The 23,262-nt window shown below is 28.1% G+C and overlaps 1 protein-coding gene across 1 annotated transcript in view; it reads right to left on the reverse strand.

Annotated features, from left to right (window-relative positions):
• The window catches only part of LOC123296210 (LIM/homeobox protein Awh), a 60,286-nt gene extending 40,398 nt beyond the window's left edge, over nucleotides 1-19,888 (reverse strand). The window contains exon 1 of the mRNA XM_044877671.1: nucleotides 19,835-19,888. Within this exon, the coding sequence (XP_044733606.1) occupies nucleotides 19,835-19,888 (54 nt within the window). The remainder of the gene's footprint in view (nucleotides 1-19,834) is intronic.
• Nucleotides 19,889-23,262: the final 3,374 nt, after the last annotated feature.

The raw sequence follows: 23,262 nt of genomic DNA on the forward strand, positions 1-23,262 counted from the left end.
GAGTCTAGGTGTATGTTGTTTAGAAGGATTTAGGTGAAAAAACAGACCGAAAAAAGTTTCTGTAATGTACCATTTTTGACCGCAAGGGCTAAGAACTTCAGAAATTAACCAACTCCTCTATAGTCGACAAAGTAAATCCAACCAACTCGTAATTACAACAATACTCCGAGTCTATGAAATTTTCGTTCTATTTTTTCGATGTCTATTTCTTTCGATTACCTATTTAGAACCGTACTGTCGACATTCGTTAAGCATTTGATGCATGTTAAATTGCGTCATGCACTTATTTTCAAGGAAAGAATACTGAAAAATTACTTGCTGAATCTGAAATAACTAGCTCGACGATAACACGATAACGTAGCAACGATACACTACTTTAATTATAGAATTATATGGATGCATATATACTTGTATGAATTGCACTAATAATATTGAAAATTTAATATTATTGTCTCACAAATTTAAGTAAATAAATAATTATGATAATTTACATTTAAAAAATAATATTGTGCAATTTGATTTCTTATTTTCATAATTTTTAATGCATTAACTTTAATTAATTAGTGTTTTTCAATAAATTTAATTTGACATTTTCTATAACATTAACATGTTAAGAATTGCAAATTAGTTATAACAGCCTCCTTTATTGCCAAAATTGGGCAATAAAGGAGGCTGTTATGACTACTTAATAATAAACTGGAAGCACTATGACTTAATAATAATAAATTGGAGGCGCTGGCATCGATTTTATTGTCCCTACCATGACTAAGCACACAACGAATACAATACAATTTTCACAAAGTTGTTTGTTTTAAAAATAAAATATTAAATATATATGTTTAAAATAAAGATGCTGTCAATTTTTCAACGTTTCTTTTCATCTCATATTTTATATTTCTGTATTTTACATCATATTTACTAAAATAAAATAGTTAAAAATATTAATAGATATGATTACATTTATATTTATAAAGACAATTATAATAATTATACACATCTTATACGCTTAAAATAATAATACCTATAACCATTCAATAATTAATTTAAAATAAAATGGTAATTATGTATAAGCAAATTAAAATTTTTTTTTATATATATTATACTATAATAAAAATATTTTTTTAATAACAATAATTTATTAAAAACATAATATGTATTTGTTTAATTTACGTGTATTGAAATTATTATTGAAATTGTGTCTTAATAATTCAGTGATGCCACTGGAATTGTTTTGGTTTGAAAAATTTAAAGTAATATAATAAAATCTATCAGTGCTCATTAAATAAATACACTGTATTTACTGAGCTATCAATATTGTAGAGATTTATATTATATTAACAAGTGAATTTCTCGGGAACGGAACCCTAAACTTGCTCTTGAAACATAGCTAAGAGCACTCACCGTTAAATGCCTTTCAAAAAAATGAAAATCAGTTCATCCGTTTAGGCTCTACGATTCCACAGACAGGCAGGCACACGCACATATCGGTCAAACTTATAACACTCGGGGGTTAACTTTTATTTCGGGGGTTAAAAATGTTCTCAATTAAGTCAGTCCGACCGATTAGTGGCTACGATGCCACTGAAAAACACACAGGTGCACAGATAAACACTTTAAACTTATCACACTCCTTCTTCAATATCGAATTGACGGCCAAGGACATCAGATGAGATGAAAATGATACTTAGGGAGCTATCATCTTTTTGGACAAATTTTTGGAAATATTTTAACGGGAATTGAAATATTTGAGTTGGCTTTGTTCTTTTGAATTATTGTTTTGAATTACCTAATTATTTTAACATTTCACTTTTCGAAATGAGTTGAGCAAGGTTTATTTGACCATTCATTTCCATAGTAATTATTATTTATATGTTAAACATATATGTCATGCCTTTTCCAAACTGAATCGATTTTGAAGATCATCGACAATTTTCTAATTTTTTCGGGTACGGAAAACTAAGCTCGCACTTGAAACATAGCTAAAACACTCTCCGTTAAATTACCTTTCATTTGATCCAAAAAAATTAAAATCGGTTTATCCGTTCCGTCGCTACGATGCCCCAGACAGACAAAGACACAGACACACACATAGCGGTCAAACTTATAACACCCTTTTTTTTAGTCCGGGGGTTAAAAATTAACAGACTTCATGTACCTAGTATATTTATATCAGATTGTACTTCCCATGAAAATTTCATATTAATCATGTCAATATTGTAGGTATATTTGAATAGTTTAAAAAGAAAAGTTTACTTGGCGACAGATTATGGAAAAACTTTATGAAATAAATTTATAAACAATTGTTAAACAAAAAAATATCATTTTCCAATTTTGCTGGTCCTTGAATTCTTAAGCTATTCTAAGCATTATTCAGGTATATCGTATACAGGGAGATTTACACAATATTTTAATATATTTTTCTCTAATAATTAATAAAATTCTAAAAATTTTTAAAAATATAAAATAAAAAAATAACTAACCTGTAAATTTGTGAGTATTTGATTTAATAAAATTTAATTTTTTGAAAGACAAAATTGAATTAAAAGTAACGTAATGGTGGAAGTGCATGTAACATTTAATTTCATAACAAACAGATATGTTTAATATGTTGACATGCGCTTCCACCAGTTTATAAAAAGGTTACCAGTACTAGGTAATGCATAATAAACTATCCAAATAAGATTGGAATTTTAATAGTCAGTACTTGGGAAAATACTTTTATTCAAATTTCCTCATTGAATTTGAAAAAAAATAATGAATTCAATTTAAATAGACTTAATTTAAAGTTTTATAGAATTTTGTTCTTCAATGCTTTTATATTAAATTAAACCAGTAAAAAATTATTTTCCTTTGCCCATCCATAAAAATGTAAAATTGATTAATGGCGTTATTGGTACTATAATTACTGCGAAACTGGAATAGTTAAATTTAATAGAAAAAGAAATAATGTAACGGAAAATAATATATACATCCAACGCATTATATCAGCTAGATGCGTTTAATCCTTTTGTAATTAAAAATAAAATTAATAGCTTTTACTGTCAAATAAGAAATTAATGACTTTGGAGAGTAAATATTAAGATTACACGATTTCCTATTCCATATCAATGAAATCTTATAGCCTTTTTTATTAAACATTTTTTCATCGCTATTTTCTCTTTAAAATCTGAAATATTCCTTGAAATTTATTGAAGTCTGAAAATCAATCAATTTTCGATATGATAAAGCTTCCATCTTATTACTGTCGTAAATTCATGTCCGACCAAATCTAACCATAAATTAACAAAACTTTGTACAAAAAAATAAAAACTTTTTTCCCCAATTTCCTAGATCAGTTTTTTGTATTTTTAAAATACGTATTTTCGACTACCAAGTAGTCATCATCAGTAAGAATTAGCTAGTGATTACTCTTATTATGAATGTTACTCTTTGCTAATTTGGTGGCGGACTGCACATGTTACTTGTGGTAGTCGAAAATACGTATTTTAAAAATACAAAAAACTGATCTAGGAAATTGGGGCAAAAATCGAAATTTATTTCGATATATCCTAGAGTTCTCATTGATTATCTTCGATAATATTTATATGGTAAAGCTAGTTGTAATCGATGTCGTTAAAGTTTTTCACTGTACTGTATTCGATAAACTCGGTGGAAGCGTTGGTAAATTTTTATGTCTTTTATAATTAAACTTAATTATTATTATTTAACGGTTCTTAGAGTAACGTTTCTAAAATAGCTTCTGAAGATATGAGTATAATTTCAGTTTGTTTTCTCAAGCTGTATCCTTCAAAAAACTATGGAAAAACTAGGCTCGAATATATTAAATTATGGTAAACACGTGAATAATATATTTTAATATAAACTATGACATATTATTATAATTGTGAGGGCTGGGTGAGAATTTAAATTTATTACATTTTGAGAGGAGCAGCTAGCATAGTTAAAGTCAAAAGCTGTTTGCTTTGTTTGTTAAAAGTCATAGACAACACATAAGTAACTTAACAACAATTACATTACTACAAAACCTTTAAAAATCCATCCAAATGTGGTTAGATTTTAACAATAGAGTTCAACAGTATAAATAAATGGTGATATTAAAATGGAAAGGTGTTCACAAGCTTGTACATTTTATGTGTAATTTCTATATCCTGCTGCTTAAAATGTAGGTATCATAGTATGATAGGCTAGGTGGTATGGGAGCTGTGATTTTTTGGGGTTATCAGATCTCTATATATTATAAATGCGAAAGTAAGGATGTTTGTTTGCTTGTTTGTTTGTTTCTTTGTTACGCTTTCACGCTAAAACTAGCGAATGGTTTTTAATGAAACTACAGCAATATAGCTATACTTCAGAATAACACATGAGCTATAATTTATACAGATATATTAAAAAATAAATAAAAAAATAGAATTTAATTGTAATTTATGGTTCAAAAGTATGATTATAGATGAAAAAGATCTATAATTATTATTTTGAAGCATAAATTAAAGTATTCTGTAAAAATTTATAATATTAAATGTCTAACAATTCATGGCTAACTTTTGTGATAAACTCAATGAAGTATGAATATTTTACATTTGACAAAATTGAAAACTGAGCACATCAAGAGAGGTGGAGGCTATAAAGTGGTGATTTTTACTTTTAAGCCCAGTGAAACCGGCAGGTATCAGGAAAGTTAATAAATAAATCTTAGAGTAGACTGATGAGTCTTGAATCCTTTGGTATCTCGAACATATCAACAATATGAATATAAAATTTACTTACCTACAGGCAAGCAACCGACAGAATGGTTAATCATGTGCAAAATTTTAATAGCAGGATTTTGAATTCTCTTTACAATGACAGTGCCCATGACACCTAGTTAATAAGTTTTTACTATTATTAGAGTTAAGCTATGAAAAGTTTTTTTTTGAATATGATTATTATATTTTATTGACTTTTGTTCACTAATATTTATTTTACTTTTTATTATATAAATATAAGCATTAAAGTAGATTTAAAATGAATTATAATTTTTAACTGTTCAAGTAGACCTTATATTAAAAAAATCTTAAATACTTAATGCTAGTTGAAATCGCAAATAAAATTTTTTCAGCTATTTAATAACAGTTTTATTGTAATATAAAAAGACTTAAATTAGCTAATATTAAATATTATGGCAAATTTATTTTTTCAGTAGCCTCTCAAAAAAATTGTTTTTTGTTTTGACAGTTTCTAAATTTTCCATATTAGTGACCAAATGATTTAATCAGGAGATTGAACAAGTAAGTTATACATTGTAATGTAGATCACGGCATGTGAACTTAATAAAAATGAAAAATGATGGTGAAATAATACAAAATTGTTGTGAGCGACGTTTCAAATTTTATTAATTTGTTATCAAGCTTTAAAGTTATAAAGTAATACAGTTATAATTTCAAAGCTTGATAATTACAGAGCTTGAATAAAATAAAATTTGATATTTCTACTATATATACCTTTTATTCTGTTCCGAAACAAAAACAAATTTCATAACTGTATAACTTTATAATTTCGGAGATTGAAAACTCAAAAAATATATAAAAATTGAGTTCATTTAAAGATTGGTCATCCAATTTAAAGATTTTATGATTGAATGGTAAGTTTTTGAGGTATAGAATGAAAAAATTTCATCTAATCTATCACCAGTCATCTTATCGTTAATAGCGTCCGATTTACAGCTCTATTCATTCAAAATGGTGACAAAAAAATTTCCCATTTCTTAAAACTTTCTAAAGGGATAAATTGCTTTTATTTCGCAGTGATTCTGGACATATTTTAAAGAATATTCATATAATCAATACCAGAGCTAGATTTGAAAGTATTTTGGACTAAATTAAAAATAACCCACATGCACACTCAAAATATAGTTGATTTTGCGATCGAACAATAAGTTTTTGAGATATCGAACGAAGAAATTGCTCTGTGATATCACCGATTTTACTTAAAATCTCAGAAACTACTTGTTCTAAGATCAATCTGACTTTATTATGAATTATAGTTTTGGGGCTGCAAGTTATTTGCTTATTACTTAAAATATTTGACTTCCATAGTATCTGGATGGGGCTATATGATATTTTTTACTTGTCCTCATAAATGATTAAAGTATTCCAAATGAATTTTATCTAATAAAAAATATTAGTTTTTATAAATTTATTATATCTTTCAAAAGTATTTTTATTGTCCAATACAGGTTACAGGTTGTCATTTAAAAAAAAAAGTGATACTTTAATGTTCTTATCTAAAACATTGATCAATACAGTCCAAAATACTTACCTAACCCTTTAACTATAAAGTAGGTAACTAATATACCGATCTCAAATAATGGTGAATATGGATTTTGTGAGACAGATCAATCAACTTTTTGATTTAGTAAATTATTATAATCATTGACTATTTATTATGAGAAAATTAATTTGCTATAACTTTTAATAATTCCATTTGACTTTCACTATCTGAGAAATTTTATGCCTAAAGATATTACAATCGTAAAATATCTTTTTAAATATTAGACATTTAACCGATAAATACTTTATACAGTGCAACCTTAATATAACGTACCTCAATATTACGAATTCCTCGATTTAACAAATTTTTCGTAATCCCTTTGAATTGCCCATAAGAGTCAATGTAAAATAAACCTTTACATTACGAACATTTTTTGAGAACAATCTCTTTATAACGAATTTTCAACTATCCAAAAAAAGTGCAATAATTTTAAACTATCAAAAATGTACAAAAATATCTCTAATTAACGAATTTTGTCAACCCAAAACCTTTATATAACACGAAACATAATTAATTACCTCTTTATAACAAATTTTAGACCAACCTAACCCCAATATAATAAGCCTCAGTTTAACGAATTACTTGATATAACGAATACTTTCTTGTTCCCTACCAATTTGTTATATCGAGGTTGCACTGTATATCGACTTAAATCGGAAGGTAAATTTGTAGTCAAATTTAATTATAACAACTTATGATAAATATTTCGATACTATTATCTTCAATCGCGAAAATCTATACCTGTATTGTATCCATACTTGAAAATGTTTCTGTTTCCGATTAATTCAAATATATTGGTAAATAATAGACTTACAGATGGTAAATATTAGACTTACAGACGGTACTTACAAATGGACCGATAATAATTTTAGAAAATTAAATTTTCAATAACTTCGTTTCTTTTACAAATAAAGATATCATAAGACATTCAATTTCATTTTTCGGGATGAAAACTATAATTTTTTATTAGATAGTTAATAAATTCGTTGATATATTATTTTGATAGTAAACTGCTACTTTTTTTAACTACTATTTCTATTTTTCTTTTATATAAAAATTACATAATCCTTTAATACTGATTGGCATTTTTATCAAATGATTTAAATCAATATTCATATATTATATTTTAATAATAAATAAATAATATTCATAGATAATATTTTTTTTATATAGATATTTTGAATATATTATGACGAAAAAAACTATTATTGGTCAGCTTTGATCGATTTGTTTTACGTGACATACTAAAAATCCTAAAAATATATTTCTTTTAGTTTCGATTGTTTTAGATTTGTTGTTATCTCAGTGATCTATAATGTTCTCACGGAGTATCTCGTTCTTCCCACAAAATCAATGGGTTAGCTGCAATGCATTAGCAGAGAAAATTCAAATATGGAATGAATATTCGACTTTAATCAGAAGTTAAATTTGTAATAAAATTTATTTCCAACAACTTGATCCCAACTTGAATCCGATAAAAATGTAATGTTTGTTATTTTTCCTTTATCCCGTTCGGTGATTTGCACGGTAATTTGAGAATATCCTTATACAATACAATTGTGACAGCTTCTTACAAATTTCTTCTCGTATTGAGCAGATTATATTCAAGTAATATTTCTTGGTAAAAAGTTCGGAAAAGAAATGCATAATGCAGTAAATCTCAACCAAAAATACAGAAGTCGAAGTTGACAAATTTTTGGACTAGTAAAAAAAGCGAATTATAGTAAATTTAACTTATGAAATAAAAATAAAAGTTTCCTTTTTTTGCTACCGCGAATAAGAAAAGTACCTATGAAAAAATTGGGAGTGACAATGACAAATGACTATTTCAAAAGACTTTGAGTGCTCATATTCTCTTTTGAAAATTGCCCTTCAAAATTTTTTAAGATATATTTCAATACCATCCGCAAGTTTAAGCTAAATATTACCCATGTGATTAATTTGAACAAAATTTAAGATGTAGTTTTTTGCATAAATCGTTTTGTTATTGTTAAAGACTAAAAAAAATGGTTAAGTCAAAAACAAATCAGCTTACTTCATTTGCAATAATGATAATGCACTTTTTAAATCATTATACAGAGAGTTTCTGAAATATTTAGCATGTATTTAGCACTACAAAGGTATTATAGCACCAAATTGCAATTGGCTTTCATAGTAAGCTGTCTAAAATGTCTTAAAATTTTTCACAGACATTCGTACGGAGAACATTCAGTGGAATAGACTACTTAGTTAGATGCCGATCCTCCTTAAATAATTTGTAAACACCCAGTTAGCAAAAAAAAAATCCAAGGCTTAAATTAATGATCACCAAGCAGAAAAAATAGTATTTATTTGCGTATAATTTTTAATAATCATTCATATACTTTGGATTCAAATCGACAACTTCTTTTTTTATGAAAGGATGATTATTCCACACGTTTAAGAATTAAAAAAAAACCAGGAGATTGAAACCCCCCACAGTGTAGTCCATTCATGGATCTTGTTCATATAAAGATTTAGTTTAGTTTTAAAAAAAAAGACACAATTTTTTTAAGATTATTACTTTACATATGTGATAGATATTAGAAGAATAATAATGTATGCGCGGTAAATAATCTACTTTAGAATATGTCAATGTAAAGAGATATTAATCGGGATACAGGAAAAAGCATAGCACATTAAAAAGCTAGCGGCTGTTGTAATAATGTTTTACGTGAATGTATTGCAATATAAAAGATAAACGTTAACTGGGGAAGACTTCATTACTTTTTAGAACAGTCTCTCATGTTTTTCAAAGACGTTTGAAAGGGTATATTTACACCATCTACGGTACACTTCTCGTCCCAGAAATTGATTTTATTCTAAAATATTTTGAGGCATCTCAAAATACGCCTAAGAAGATATTTTCACAACATATTCGTTTAGCATTACTTTATACCTCAACGTTTTAAAAATATACTACAAGCTTCTTGACTTCCAGCCGCTTTCAGCAATTTGTTCGAGGCTACCACACCTGCTCTTATTATCAATGGCAGACAAAATAGTCCAAGCGAAGTGTCATTGGGCTAACTGTGCAGCAGCTTACTGTCTACCTTTTGGTAATTGAAAAGTATTGATTTTATTTGCCACTTTTCATCGGTTTGAACCCTTTTAAAATTAGAAACGAAGGAAAAAACGGCGAGGAAAAGTACAAAATGTCAATGATAAAAATTCGGAAAATTTAAAGTGTAAAATGAAGTGGCTAGAGCAACGTGAGATTACCTGTGCAACGTATTAAATAATTAGTAACGTGTGACTAGCCTCAACGTTAAAAAAACTTAAGTCAATCTGAATCCGATTGTTTTGTATATTTTTTTCTATGTAATCGTCGATATAGGTATTACGTTATAATGTTATTATTTTCGAACAATTATTTTTATCCAAAAAAATAAAAGAATTAATAGGAGGTGTATTTTTTAATTCCATTTATGGGTGCTACCAATTGTTTTTCAATATATATATAAGATTGTTTCTTTCCCCATGTATACATTTTTTATCAATTTTAAAAATCTTCCTACATTTCAATGAATGATTTTGCAATTTGTATAAACATTTCTTGTACGTATTTAAATGTTATGTGCTTGTTGTACTCTTTTTTTTATCGATAATCTTAACGCCTATTTTATTGATTGTTTATTTTAAATGGCTCATCTATTACCAGGTTGCATGTTTTAAAACTGTATATTGACCGTGGGCATACTACTGTATTAAACAAATTTTATTATTTAAATAAATAACAGACTTCAAAAGTAAGCATATTTAACAATGGTCTTATGGGAAAACGGTAGATGCAAGATATGTCTTCATAGATTTCTCCAAAACTTTGAAAGTATAACTTGATAATATAAGACGAAAAGTATGAATAAAAATTTTCGATATTTGGAGTAATTTGTAAAATTCGAAATTTTTTTTAAATTATTTTGCTTTCGATATTTCGAAAACCTAGGTAGATATCGAAAAATTGTATGCTTATTTTTCGTCTACATAAGTTATAACAAAATTTATCAAAGTTGAAAATTGGTTACAAATAATTTCAACCACAGGTCTAAACTTGCCTTGTCGCTCGTACTACCTTAAGTGAAGATTTAGAACAATGGTACTGCAAGGCGTAAGAGTGCAATCGCAGGCCTTTTGAAAATAATATCTCCTTTCCACGACTCTTTATTCATAATATAGTAATGGCTGTTGCTTGATCTGCGCTTCGACGTAAGCATCCTGAGATCTTAGAATTAACAATGCACCACGACTACTGCAGGAGCTGTCACAGTGAAAAGGAAGAAAAAATGCTAATTCACCTCTTCTGTTTTTATCCCGCTTTTGCTTGAAAGTTCTTAGCCCTAGATTGTTCAGCAATTTCAATTTCATTAGGCTTGTTTCTGGCAATTTCTTTGTGGATATTCAATTGGCCTAAATCTGATGGAAAATTAAAAATGGGGTAAAAGTAAAAATATTTATTTCTTATGTAAACGATAGATGCAAAAATAGTCGAAAAAACGAAAATAGAAAAAGTCAACTTTATAGATTGAATAACGCTAGACTTTTATAAGATCATTTGCGGCTTGTGCTATTTATTCTGTTTTACTGGCCATGTATATAGTGTTAGAAAATACAAGCCGTATGCATCGATTGGTTGTAGGGTAATTATAGTTTTTTATGTTTTGATTAATTTCAACACGAGTTACATTCATTAAAGTGGGTAAAGGTTTTCTTTGTTATGTTGCTTTATAAAGACATGATCTGTAGGAGTACTCAAAGATTAATTACGATGTGTTTTTGGTGATAACGTCATTTTTATTTGATTCATAATGGTATTAGTTATTTTTTTATCTATTTAAATTGTGCATTTCAGGTCTATTTTTAAATAGAGGGATTTTGTTTTTTTTAATTCTTCAATGGTATTTTTCAAATACAAATTGTAGAAAATAAATTATTTGCTAATATTTCTACAAATGGAATATCCTAAATTTTAGTTCTGAATCGAAACGTTGCAATTTCATGTCTTGATAAAGGTTGTACATATTTCTAAAAATATTTTTTTTCTATTTTTAACCCCCGAAATAAAAACAGAGGTGTTTTAAGTTTGACTGCTATATGTGTGTTTGATTTTAATTTTTTTGGTTTCATTTGAAAGGTAATTTAACGGAGAGTGTTCTTATAAGTGCGAGCTTAGAGTTCTATACTCGAAAAAACTAAAAAATTGGCGATGATCTTCAAAATCGATTCAGTATGGAAAAGGCATGACATATAATTTTAACATATAAATAATTACTATGGAAATGAATGGTCAAATAAACCTGGCTCAATTCATTTTGAAAAGTGAAATGGTAAAATAATTAGGTAATTCAAAACAATAATTCAAAAGAAAACTCAACTCAAATATATCAATTTCAATTAAAATATTTCCAAAAATTTGTCCAAAAAAATGATCGTTCTCTAAGTATCCTTTTCATCTTATCTGATGTCCTTGACCATCACTTTGATATTGATTTAAGACAGAGTGTTATAAGTTTAAAATGTTCATCTGTACGTCTATGTGTTTCTCAGTTGCATCGTAGCCCCTAAACGGTCGAATCGGCTTGATTAAGAACAATTTATAGCTAAGTTTCCAAAAATCGGTTTTTCAAGGAATAAATAGCATTTGTCGGGGATATTTTTAATTTTGTAAATTTCACTTATGGACTCTGTATTTCTGTATAATACGCCCTTTTATCAACACACGAAAGTGCAGCAAGCTATTAGTTTTATTCAATATTAAAAAACACAAGTAATTAATCAAGACATCAATCATTGATCTGCCTAAATAAAATAATCATATCCACTACGGTGTTTTTAAAAAAATCTTAGAATGATTTAGATATGACAAGACATAAAAGATCAAATTCGAATTTTTTTAGCTAGACAAGATTGAGATTTTAAAACAAATCTACAATCTCTTAATAAGATATTTTCTAGAGCAACTAAAATTTTTAAGCAGAAACAGACCATTTGGCATGAATTTTAAGTTCAGTTGTTATTTTATTACGTGAAATGCAAAATTACGATGTTGATTTTTTTTCTACAAAAACTTTAAAAATAAAAGGTAAATTATTTATGTACGCGTGTGGGCACATTAAACAGGTTTTACTCCTTTTTCAAGTCTATTCATTAAATGGGAATAATTTTTAATTTTGATATTTTATATCCAATAATTTTTTTAAGTTTAACACACTGACTTGGCGTTTTATATAATTCATGTCCTAATGGCTTTATATAAATATTTATCTAAACATGAAACTACAGCCTCGTTATGACTGAAAGATGTTTTCTTAAAAAACTCGAGCAATTGTTAGATACCACCGGTGACTAGTAAAAAATATATGTAAGATTTTGACATTCGTGTGAAATATTTTTAGTTTTGACAATTCATTTATAATTTCTTTTTTGAAATTTGAATAACATTTCTGGAATGTCTTTCTCAAAAATTTGAATAAAATTTTAAATCATTACAAAAAGCTTTGTAAGTATCATTATTAAAGGCAAGACTAATAATTTCTCTTTGATTAATTATAGCAAAATTAATATTCTTCGCAGCGTGAATTTTCAGCTCAAATCTACGTAAATTTCAGGCCAGGATTAAGGAAGTCATTTTATTAACGGTAAAAACATAGGAAGCTATTTTTAAGTAAACGCCTAAAAACTTTTCCCTTTTTGAAAATTTATACAGCTGGAAATATCGCTTTTAGCGGGCACGCAAAGAATGGTTTTGCCGTTTTGACCGATACTCGACGAAATAAAGTGTTCATCGCACGTCAACCTTTTTGCTCCTTACAATTAGGGTAACGGATAACAAACTCCTCGAATTTTCGACAAATAAATTTAAAGCTTCTAGCGTCATTAAAAGCTCCCAGAAAGAGAATGTTCACAAAGAAAAATGTGGTGGAGAAACGCCACTTTCACAAGTAATTTTTTATATGAAATTGGACTAAGTCTAAATCAATTCTAAAAATTTTAGGGGGAGGGATTGCCCGATTATTTATAAATTTATAAATAAATGACTTCAAAAGTAGGCATACATCGGTTTTATGGGAAAACGCTAGAAGGATGACATGTTTTCATAGATTTCTCCAAAACTAGTCGGCGGAAATTAAAAATAAAACTATTTAAATTAAAGTTAAAACCTGAATAAATTATTGAAAACAAAAAAAAACCCCGTTGTGCATGACAAATTAAGGATGTATAAGCACGGTAGTGGGAACACAAATTAAAAAAAACTTATATATTTTCAATTTTGATGGTGCGCTATAACTTTACAATATAAGACGGAAAGTAAGAATGCAATTTTCGATATCTGGAACAATTTTCAAAATATCGAAAATTGAAAATATGGTTTAATTATTTTGCTTTTTATATTTCGAAAACCAGGACATACATCGAAAAATTGTATTATTATTTTTCGTCTACAGTCGTGAAGTGATAACAAAATTCATAATCAAAGATGAAACTAAGGTACAAATAATTTCAATTCTAAGCCTAAAATTGCCTTGGCGCTCTGACTACCTTAAAAGCCCCCAGAAAGAGGATGTTCATACAGAAAAATGTTGTTTCTTTTTCATGAACCGACTTCAAACAAAATAAAGATGGTTCTGAATTCGACTGTATTTATTTATTTTATTTTTTTTCTTTATGTTTGTTACCTCAGACTTTTCGACTGGGTGAATCGATTTTGATGATTTGAAAACTGGTGCTTCCCGTGTGGTCCCATTTCATTTTGGTTTAGTTCTGACGACGGCATCTACGAGAAAAACTATAAAAGTCTTGCATTAAGTGTGCACGACAAGAGGACGAATAACTCAAAATCATGCCAACTGATTTCGATGATTCTTTTTTTAGTGACAAATTAGTTAGTGTACTTCAGATTCACTAAAAAACACAAAATAAAAAAAAATTTTAACAAAAAGAAAACCGACTTCAAAAGAAAATTTTTTCCAAAACAAATTAATATGCACTAAAAAGTAAAAAAATAACGATGATATAATATAGTTAAAATTATTGTTATTTTTGGAGTCGGTGTCAGCCAAGCTAATGTAGGAAACTGGTCTGTCAGAGATGTGTCCTTGGCTGACACCGACTCCAAAAATAACAATAATTTTAACTACATTATATTATCGTTATTTTTTTACTTTTTAGAACATATTAATTTGTTTTGGAAAAATTTTCTTTTGAAGTCTGTTTTCTTTTTTTTTCATTTTAGATCAAATTTCTGATCTAAATCCCGATTAAAAACAGTGAAGTTAAGATATTGCAAAATGCGTATTTTAGAAGAGTAGTTGAGTTTCAACTTTGTGTTGCATCCTGTTTATAAACTATCCTCACTTGATACCCTAATAAATATCTAACGACGAATTCATGGTTCTAACGACATTTTATCGATTTCATAAAATGCATAGATTTTGAAAACAAAAAAAACAAAATAAATGATTTTTTTTTAGATTTATCAAAAAAAAAAGCAACTTGTTTTTAAATATAGAAAAGAGCCTACTTAAATTGTGGGCAAATTTGCTTGTATATACAAACCTCTTCAGATTCTATTCATACTCACATTATGAAATAAACAACTTTATGTGTGTTATCAATAACACAAATACCTTAACAATTGTTACACCTATTGATAATAATTTTCAAAAATATATTGAAAGAATAAAAACCAACAAATTTTAAATCAGCAGGAGTTCATTTCAATATAATCGATCTAGACACAAATAATAACATAAAAACTAAACACTCTACAACAGTTAGTCAAAGGCAGATGTGTGTTTTTTTTTTTGACATGGCCCGTGCGTGCCCTATCCAAATTTCTTTACCAATAATAATAAATGTTCTACACATAAAATTCTATTCTTATATTATTTAATTGTGTTTTTGCACAGAAAATACAAATAATATATTAAAAAGTATTTTAAAAATAATCGTAACATTATATTTTGGTATTCTTCATGTGAAGCGCCTTCTAGGTACTTCAAAATTTATTGTTATATTTAACACCTTAATGTTTTTTTTTTTTTTTTTGGTTTGTTACTGGATGTCACATTTTTCACGTATTTAGTATTTTGTTTCAAAATGCGAGCAGATAATAGGTAACGTTTGGTTAGGTTAGGATAAGCAGAAGGATTGGTTGTGCTTTTCTGAGGTTTCACGTCAGAGCATTATTAAGAAATCTGAAGCCCATTTCGCTACTCTTTATTATAATCCCTTTAGTCTGTCTTTGACTTTTGCTTGAAATCATTTGTTTAAGCTTTGTAGGTCATTTAAAAAAGTTCATCCTAATGTTTCAGAAGCCCGATTCTCCACTGATATTATTACAACAGTTATGCCGTGCCGTTTCATCTTCATTTTCTTCATTGCATTCCTAATAGTAGTTATGTTGTCAGAAAAGGAAAGCTGAGGAAGTAAATTGTCAGTACCTAGTCGTTGTGGTACGGAAGTCATGTGAGTGCGACCTCTGTAGTCCACACGACTAACTTCCCAGAGAGAGAAACATCATTAAAGAAAGGTCTTGTTAGCCTTCATAGATTATTCTTCGAACATGTACTGTAGCTTATGCTGGAACAAACATTATCTCCATAGATGAATGATATGTTTTATCCACTTTTCAGATTCTGTTTATTCAGTTTTTTCCAGTTTTTTATTACCATTAAAAAACGGCTCAACTAATTCTACTGAAAACTCTTTCAGTTCTTAAATACGCGATTACGCGTCGAATAAGCCCAGTCACGTGTTAATGTTATAACTGATTCGCGAGATAATCGAGTCGAAAGAATCCGATCGAACATAAGCACATACGCACATACGCACACACACACACACAGAGACATCACATTGAAAAGGTTTGATTCGGATTTTGCGGCCTTGAAACCGCGGAAATATGTAAAACTGGAGATTTTCAAAATCGGCTTCATTACATTAACTTCCTCTGGGAAGTAAAAAAGTGTTTGCATATGGATGATCCATAGTATCATAGGTAGTTTAAATTGAAATGATACTGCACCAAGAGAGAAGTTAGATTAATATTTACGTGTAATACAATCTCTCTCTCTCTCTTGTTGCAGTATCATTTCAATTTGAACTATAGATAGTATCTCAATAGTGAAACTTTATATTAGAAACACCCTGTTATATGTTACAAACATGAAGTATGAATAGCAGATTTTGGATGGATTGTCATTAGTTTTAAGTGGATTTGCGGATTAACTTCAAATTTTATTCAAATTCCATTGTACAGTAATTATTCTGCAAATTTTAAATAAATCATACTGTTTGTGAGAAAAAAATTGTTTTTATTCCGGATTGTAGAAAGCAATTTCAGAACGAGATATATTCTTTAACCATTTCTACAATAAAATTTTGTACCATTGAAAATAAAATATTTTTATTATTAATACAAATTTTTATGAAGAATTTTTCTGAAGCAAAATGATTATTAATAAATGTAAACGTGAAAGTTAACTCCGTAGTATCGTTGTTTGCGTCCTAATTAGCAGTTAATCCATCCTAAATGTCCAGTTTAATAACTTTATAAAGCCAGAATTATATAAAAAATTTATTTTTAATTGATATTTTTTTGTTTTTGCAAGTATCGAATATTTTATATGCTTTTAATATATTGTAATCAAGCATTGTTTTGACAAAGCGAACGTTTACAATCTTTCTTTAACTAAGAAAACTTTAAAATTATCCAAGGTTGACACATTCAACGAAGACAGAAGCCTATTGCGTATGGGTAATTAATTCGAAGTATTTTCATAACTGATGATGATTATGTGAAATCAAACGATCAATGAATATTGATAAATCAAAAAATATAATAAGGCGTCAAAAATCAGATAATATAATTATTAAACAAAAATTTTTTTTTGAAAAAAATGGAAAGATCATAAGTTGTATAAAAAAACTTTTTTTATTTTTTCATGATAAGTTGAAAGTTACATACAGTTTTAAAATACTTTTCAAGGGAGAAACAAACAAATAGGAAAGTATCGAAACAGCAAAATAGTTTTTCTAAAGTCTAGTTAGTTTTCGAAAAATGTATTCAACAAACTACATTCTTCATTTTATACAGACCAACTTTGAAATTTAAAAACTATATCTTTTCTATTCTATCTCTATTGTGAGGATTACAATAAAAAAATTACCACACAAATAATGATCGAATTTCGAGTCCAATGTCTGCAGAATTCTATATTTAGTTGTCGAAATAATCTTTCACAAAAGAATTGTTTTGTTATGAGGGATAACTTTATAGTTTAAATTTTTATCTTTTATCAGCTTACTAAGTCAATTTCAGAATTTATACAGTTTCTTTAGCTCTACAACTTTAGTATGCAATATTTTTTCTAAAACCATTATTTTCTGTGCTTTACACTCACTAGTTCACTTACTTGAATATTACTAGTAGTCAAACGGTAAAAGTTGATTGCGCTTCCAAAAATATTTATAATAATTGATTATAAATAAAATTTTGGGAACGTACAGAGAAATTAGTATTTTTCAAAAGAAAATCGAAGCACTATAAAGTTGAGTACGATTATTATTATTTTTCTCCCCTATGACTTTATTTGTTCAATTTGATATCTGTAAAAACAGAATCTCTCCACACAACCATGGCTAATTTGTAAAATATACGAAACAAATCTTAGTCTTTCATATATATCTGAATGCTGATGCGTATGCATAATGCCTATAAATACATGCAGCGAGTTGTGTATTTCTTATGTTAAGTGTTAAGAAGTTTTGATAATAATACTAATAATATATTAAATCGCCTTCCTACCTACCTTCGTCCAAAAGGTATTACATTCGGCTTAGTCGTTTCATACAAAGGATGTGCTGAATTATGTCGTGTGGGGCCGTTTATTATTTATTTTTTAGAATAGACTGCAGTGTCACATAAATGTGTTTTATATACTTTTAAATAATATGATGAAGTAAAATTATTATTTTTTTTTAAGTTTAAATAAAATAGTAATATTTAGTGCGCATGAATAATTTTAAAAATATGTATAATATAAAATGCCAACTGAATGATTTAATATTTTAATCCAAAAAACAAGTATTTATTATTTTATAATATTTATTGTTGTTTATCTGTGCTGTCTTTTACGTGCTGTACGCTTATGGTCAAAATAAATGTGAAGATTGCCTAAAATTGCTGTTAAAAACTTAATTCTCGCTGGAAATCGGTAGTGGCCACGGATGATAGAGATAGTTAAACTCAATCCAGTATCAATCGATCGAGTCTGTATCAGACCAATTCTCCTCCAGTTGGGTTAAGTTAACGTATTAGAATACTGTAAGAACATTTAAATAAATATTTAATATAATTGTTTTTACCCATTATAGATATCTCCCTTCATTCACGCACTCGCGGAGTATCCTCGCTGAGTATACTCGCTAAAGTTAGCTGAAGTGAAGCATTCACTACCAAACTCTCGACTTAAAACGCAATTATCCATTGATATGACCGAAATTAAGCTGGCAACAGCTGCTACGGTAAATTTCTGTGCGTTTTGTTCTTAATTTAAAAAAAAAAAAAAACATGCGGGGCTATCTTTGGAGACTGTCGATCGAAGTGAAAACTAAGTAACTTGTGAATTTTATAAATACACATGTATACACAGTATACATAGCTGTTCACAATTCTATATAAATATGATGGGAGCGCAAATAAATACATCTGAATAGTAAGATTTAAAATAATAAATTATTTATATGCGTTTCCACCATTTATTTCATGGTTTTGAAATAGTTTGTTGCAGAACCCCCAAAAAAATTTTGTAGTGGACCGAATTGTAAATCAAAACCATCCTTGCATTCACTCAAACACAGCCAGAAATTTCATCATAATCGGTCCATCCGTTTAGGAGGAGTTCAATAACAAACACACGCGATGACGGTGTAGATAATGATGATAGCTATATGCTCAAAAAGCTACTGCAGCGATGTTACCACTTCGAAGTCCGAAGGGATATTTGCAAAATAAGACGAGAGTGGGGTAATGAGTGCTTCATTTTGCCTAATTTTGAGGAGTATACTAGATCAGGATACATTGTGAAAGTGTGGATGAGGGGTTAATAGTATGCATAAAGGTGTTATAGACGGCTAATTCGAAGAAACTGTGCAGCTACGTCTATCTTCCTCCAAATTTCTTACCTTCTTGTACGAATGTTTTTTAGGGCAAAAATAGAAATATTATATGATTATCAAGAATGGAGAATCGAAGACTTGGGAAGCGAACCCATAAAGGGAAGATATTTAACCAAAGTGTCATGAACGGAAATTTAGACAGGCAACAAAGTACTCGTAAATTTTGGACTTACGGTTAGTAATTCGAGCAAGAATTGCATCAAAATATACCTTATATAAATAAGCACAGTAAATTTTGCTATTAAGGCCAATATTATAAAAAGGGGTGGGTAAAGCTTGATAGAGAATGTAAATCTTTTCATCAGTTCAGTTTTCTTGAATGAATATGTACCGTACGCATTGTATTATTGCTGTTTGATGATGGTACAATAAATGCGACGACCATTGGTCATATAATATGTGATAACACCATGTCAGAATGAGCTTAATGTGTATAGTAAATACCTACGTATATAAACTTTTTTTTTATATTTTTATTCCATATTCCAGAATGGTTTAGTTGGATATCTACTATACCTACATAGGTGTATGTATGTATGTTTATATAAATTTTTATAATTATGGTGATTTTATATGGTGGATTAATGTATAAGTAATTTTATGTACGGATATATAGAAAATAAAATTTACTGAAGCATTTTCACTTTAAGGTAGTACCAGCATGAAATCACTTTTCGACAGATTTGGCCGAATTTTTTTTCTCGGGTTTATAATAGCTTTATTTATGAATTCCTAAAATTTCATAATTTTTGACCGTTTAGATCGCGAAATATTTAAAGACAAAGTTCGCGATTTTGAGGGTCATGTCCCATTTAAATCATGTAAAATGTCCGGTCTCTCCAACTATTTTTTATGATATTATTATATATTGAAGAAAAAGTAGAAAAAAATGTTTATACAATATAATTCTAAAAAAAAAATTTAGAAATTAATTTTCACTTTCGAGATATTAATTTTGACGTAAATTGATCGAAATTGGGACGTTGGCATAATTATTTCCCATTTTAAACGGTCAAAATTTCTGAAACTTTGGAAATTAATAGTAAGCATTATTAAATTCTTAAATTTAATTTTTCGTTAAATTCTGTCGAAAAAAAAATTGTACCATTGCTTTAACATAGAAACTGCAAATACCATGCTGGAACATCCTTAAAAATATTTTATTAACTATTTTTAATATGAAAAATATTATATATACAAATATTATTTATGACTGTAGTAATAAAATCAAATTATGTTTGTTGCAAGAAATTTATTTTTTTAACAAGAATAATCAGTTTTTAAGGGATATTCGAAATATTTACACTTTAAAAATGCTGTTAAACTTAAGCTCTTTGTGCAGTATAGTTTATAACACCGAAGATGTATATTTAAATTATTTATTATTGTATATAAAAAAGTTACATAATGTTTATGTATTTGAAGGAGACGTTAGCTTGTCGACATAAATGGTCGAACTAATTATTGAATTTAGAATCTTGTTGATGTAAACTTGGTTTCCATATAAATTGTTTTTTAGAGGATAACTTGATTCCATTACATCATTCCCCCCTCCTTAAGATGAAGAAGGGACGGGCAGAATTCGAATCTGAAGAAGAATGGTGCAGTACAATTCCTTGAAGCAACAAATAATAATACATGTTGATTGTAAGTTGATGCGTATTATTCGCTGGGACATCGATCAGTGGATAATAACACTATAGCTGTGTAGCATCCAAAAATCAAAACATGTTGACATGTTGAGTGCAGATCGCCCCCTTTGACATAACTGCTAGTATCTTCGTCCATAATATTAATCATCATAAAAGTTTATTCCGAACTTAAACATAATCATTCCCATCACCGGAGATTCCTCGTTTCCAATTTTAGTCAATTTGGTATCGGAACCATTTTATAACACCGAAGATGTATATTTAAATTATTTATTATTGTATATAAAAAAGTTACATAATGTTTATGTATTTGAAGGAGACGTTAGCTTGTCGACATAAATGGTCGAACTAATTATTGAATTTAGAATCTTATTGATGTAAACTTGGTTTCCATATAAATTGTTTTTTAGAGGATAACTTGATTCCATTACAAGTTAAGCCAAATCAATCTTTTTGGTCAAGTTAAAGGAAAAAAAAATTTAGTAGGGACATGGATAAACTATTTTAATATTTTGTAGTTTTTAAAAATAAACTATAGCTTAAAAAGACAAGCTTTATTTTATTAAAAGTTGATAGTAATTTTAATTGTAGGTAATATAAAATTCAAAGCGTAGGGTGGAACATGGGATACAAAAATTTATTCATTTTATCCTGGTATCCTAACCAAAATCACCAGGATACACAATCGATATTTTTATTATCTTTATTACTTAATAATGATAATGAAATCTTGAAATATTACTAGAAATTTCAACTACCATGCTCGTAACGGGTTTTTTTTTGTTTTCAATAATTTATAAAAGTTTAAACTTAAGTTTAAATAGTTTTTTTTAGTTTCCACTGGCTAGTTTTGGAGAAATCTATGGAAACATATCATCCATCTACTGTTTTATCATAAAACCAATTTTAAATATGCCTACTTTTGAGGTCATTTATTTATTTAAATAATCAGGCAACCCCTTACCCTCTAAAATTTTCAGAATTGATTTAGACTTTGGACAACTTTATATAAAAAGAATCAAGCTTTTATTTAACATTGCTTGGTGCTCGGACATCCTTAAAATTATTTGATATCCACTTTATAGTTTATTTAAGGGTGTTTTTTTAAACTAGAGTTTTCATTCTTATTCATTAGTTTCCTTATGATTGTTGATAAAATAATCGAGCCTGCTTGCTAATTATTTTAAGAGAAAAAAATTTAAATCAATTATCTTCTAAAACAAATGAATTCCTACGTTAAATCAAGCTTGGATACATAATCGACTCAGACTTTAATAGTAAAGAAAGAAATACCAATAAATAGTTAAAAATCTATTAGACATACTTCCTTATTCCACAAAAGTAACAACTATTGTGAACATTTAACAAAAGAAGCGACATAATTTTTTGATGTTACCATTTCCTAACTTTTATAATTGTATATACACAAATAAAAAGTCAAAAATAGTTGGCAACCTCTTGAAAATTATGGGTACACATAATATGGGAATACAAAAAAAAAACATAAATCTCAAGCCATGTATTTTATTCACAAGGTGCGGTGGTTATGATATCGAAAGAACGGACTTGTAACTTTCTGATCATAATTTTGTGACTTGAATATTTAAGTTATAATGTCCGTTAAAGTCAAATTCATAAAATTTGCTGCCATATACGTGTATTATTTGTAACAATAAACGTGTGACTGTACATAATACTTATACATCGTATGTACACATACATATTATACAAACACAACTGTGTATTAACCAATTGGTTTTTGTGTTTATCTTTTACATTTAAATCATAAATATTCGCTCAGGAATTAGTTTTACAGTAAGAAATGATCACAAGAAACATTCCAGCTATTATGTTTTTCCATAATAGTGCGCCAACTGATTGCAATTTTTTTTACTCTTCAAATTAGCTATATATCAAAAGAGATTGAAGTTTCATAGGAATTGATTGCATTCTTTTTTCTACGAGTTTTCTCCGGAGCATAAAAATTAAACTTCCAAAATATTTAAAAATAATTAAATGTGAGCACATCGAAATAAACTTCCAACAATCGACATCGAAATAAAGTTTTCGATGTGAAAATAACAACTTTCGATCAGTTAAAAATATA

This window comes from Chrysoperla carnea, chromosome 3, assembly GCF_905475395.1.
Source record: "Chrysoperla carnea chromosome 3, inChrCarn1.1, whole genome shotgun sequence".
In the NCBI taxonomy this organism is placed as follows: domain Eukaryota; kingdom Metazoa; phylum Arthropoda; class Insecta; order Neuroptera; family Chrysopidae; genus Chrysoperla; species Chrysoperla carnea.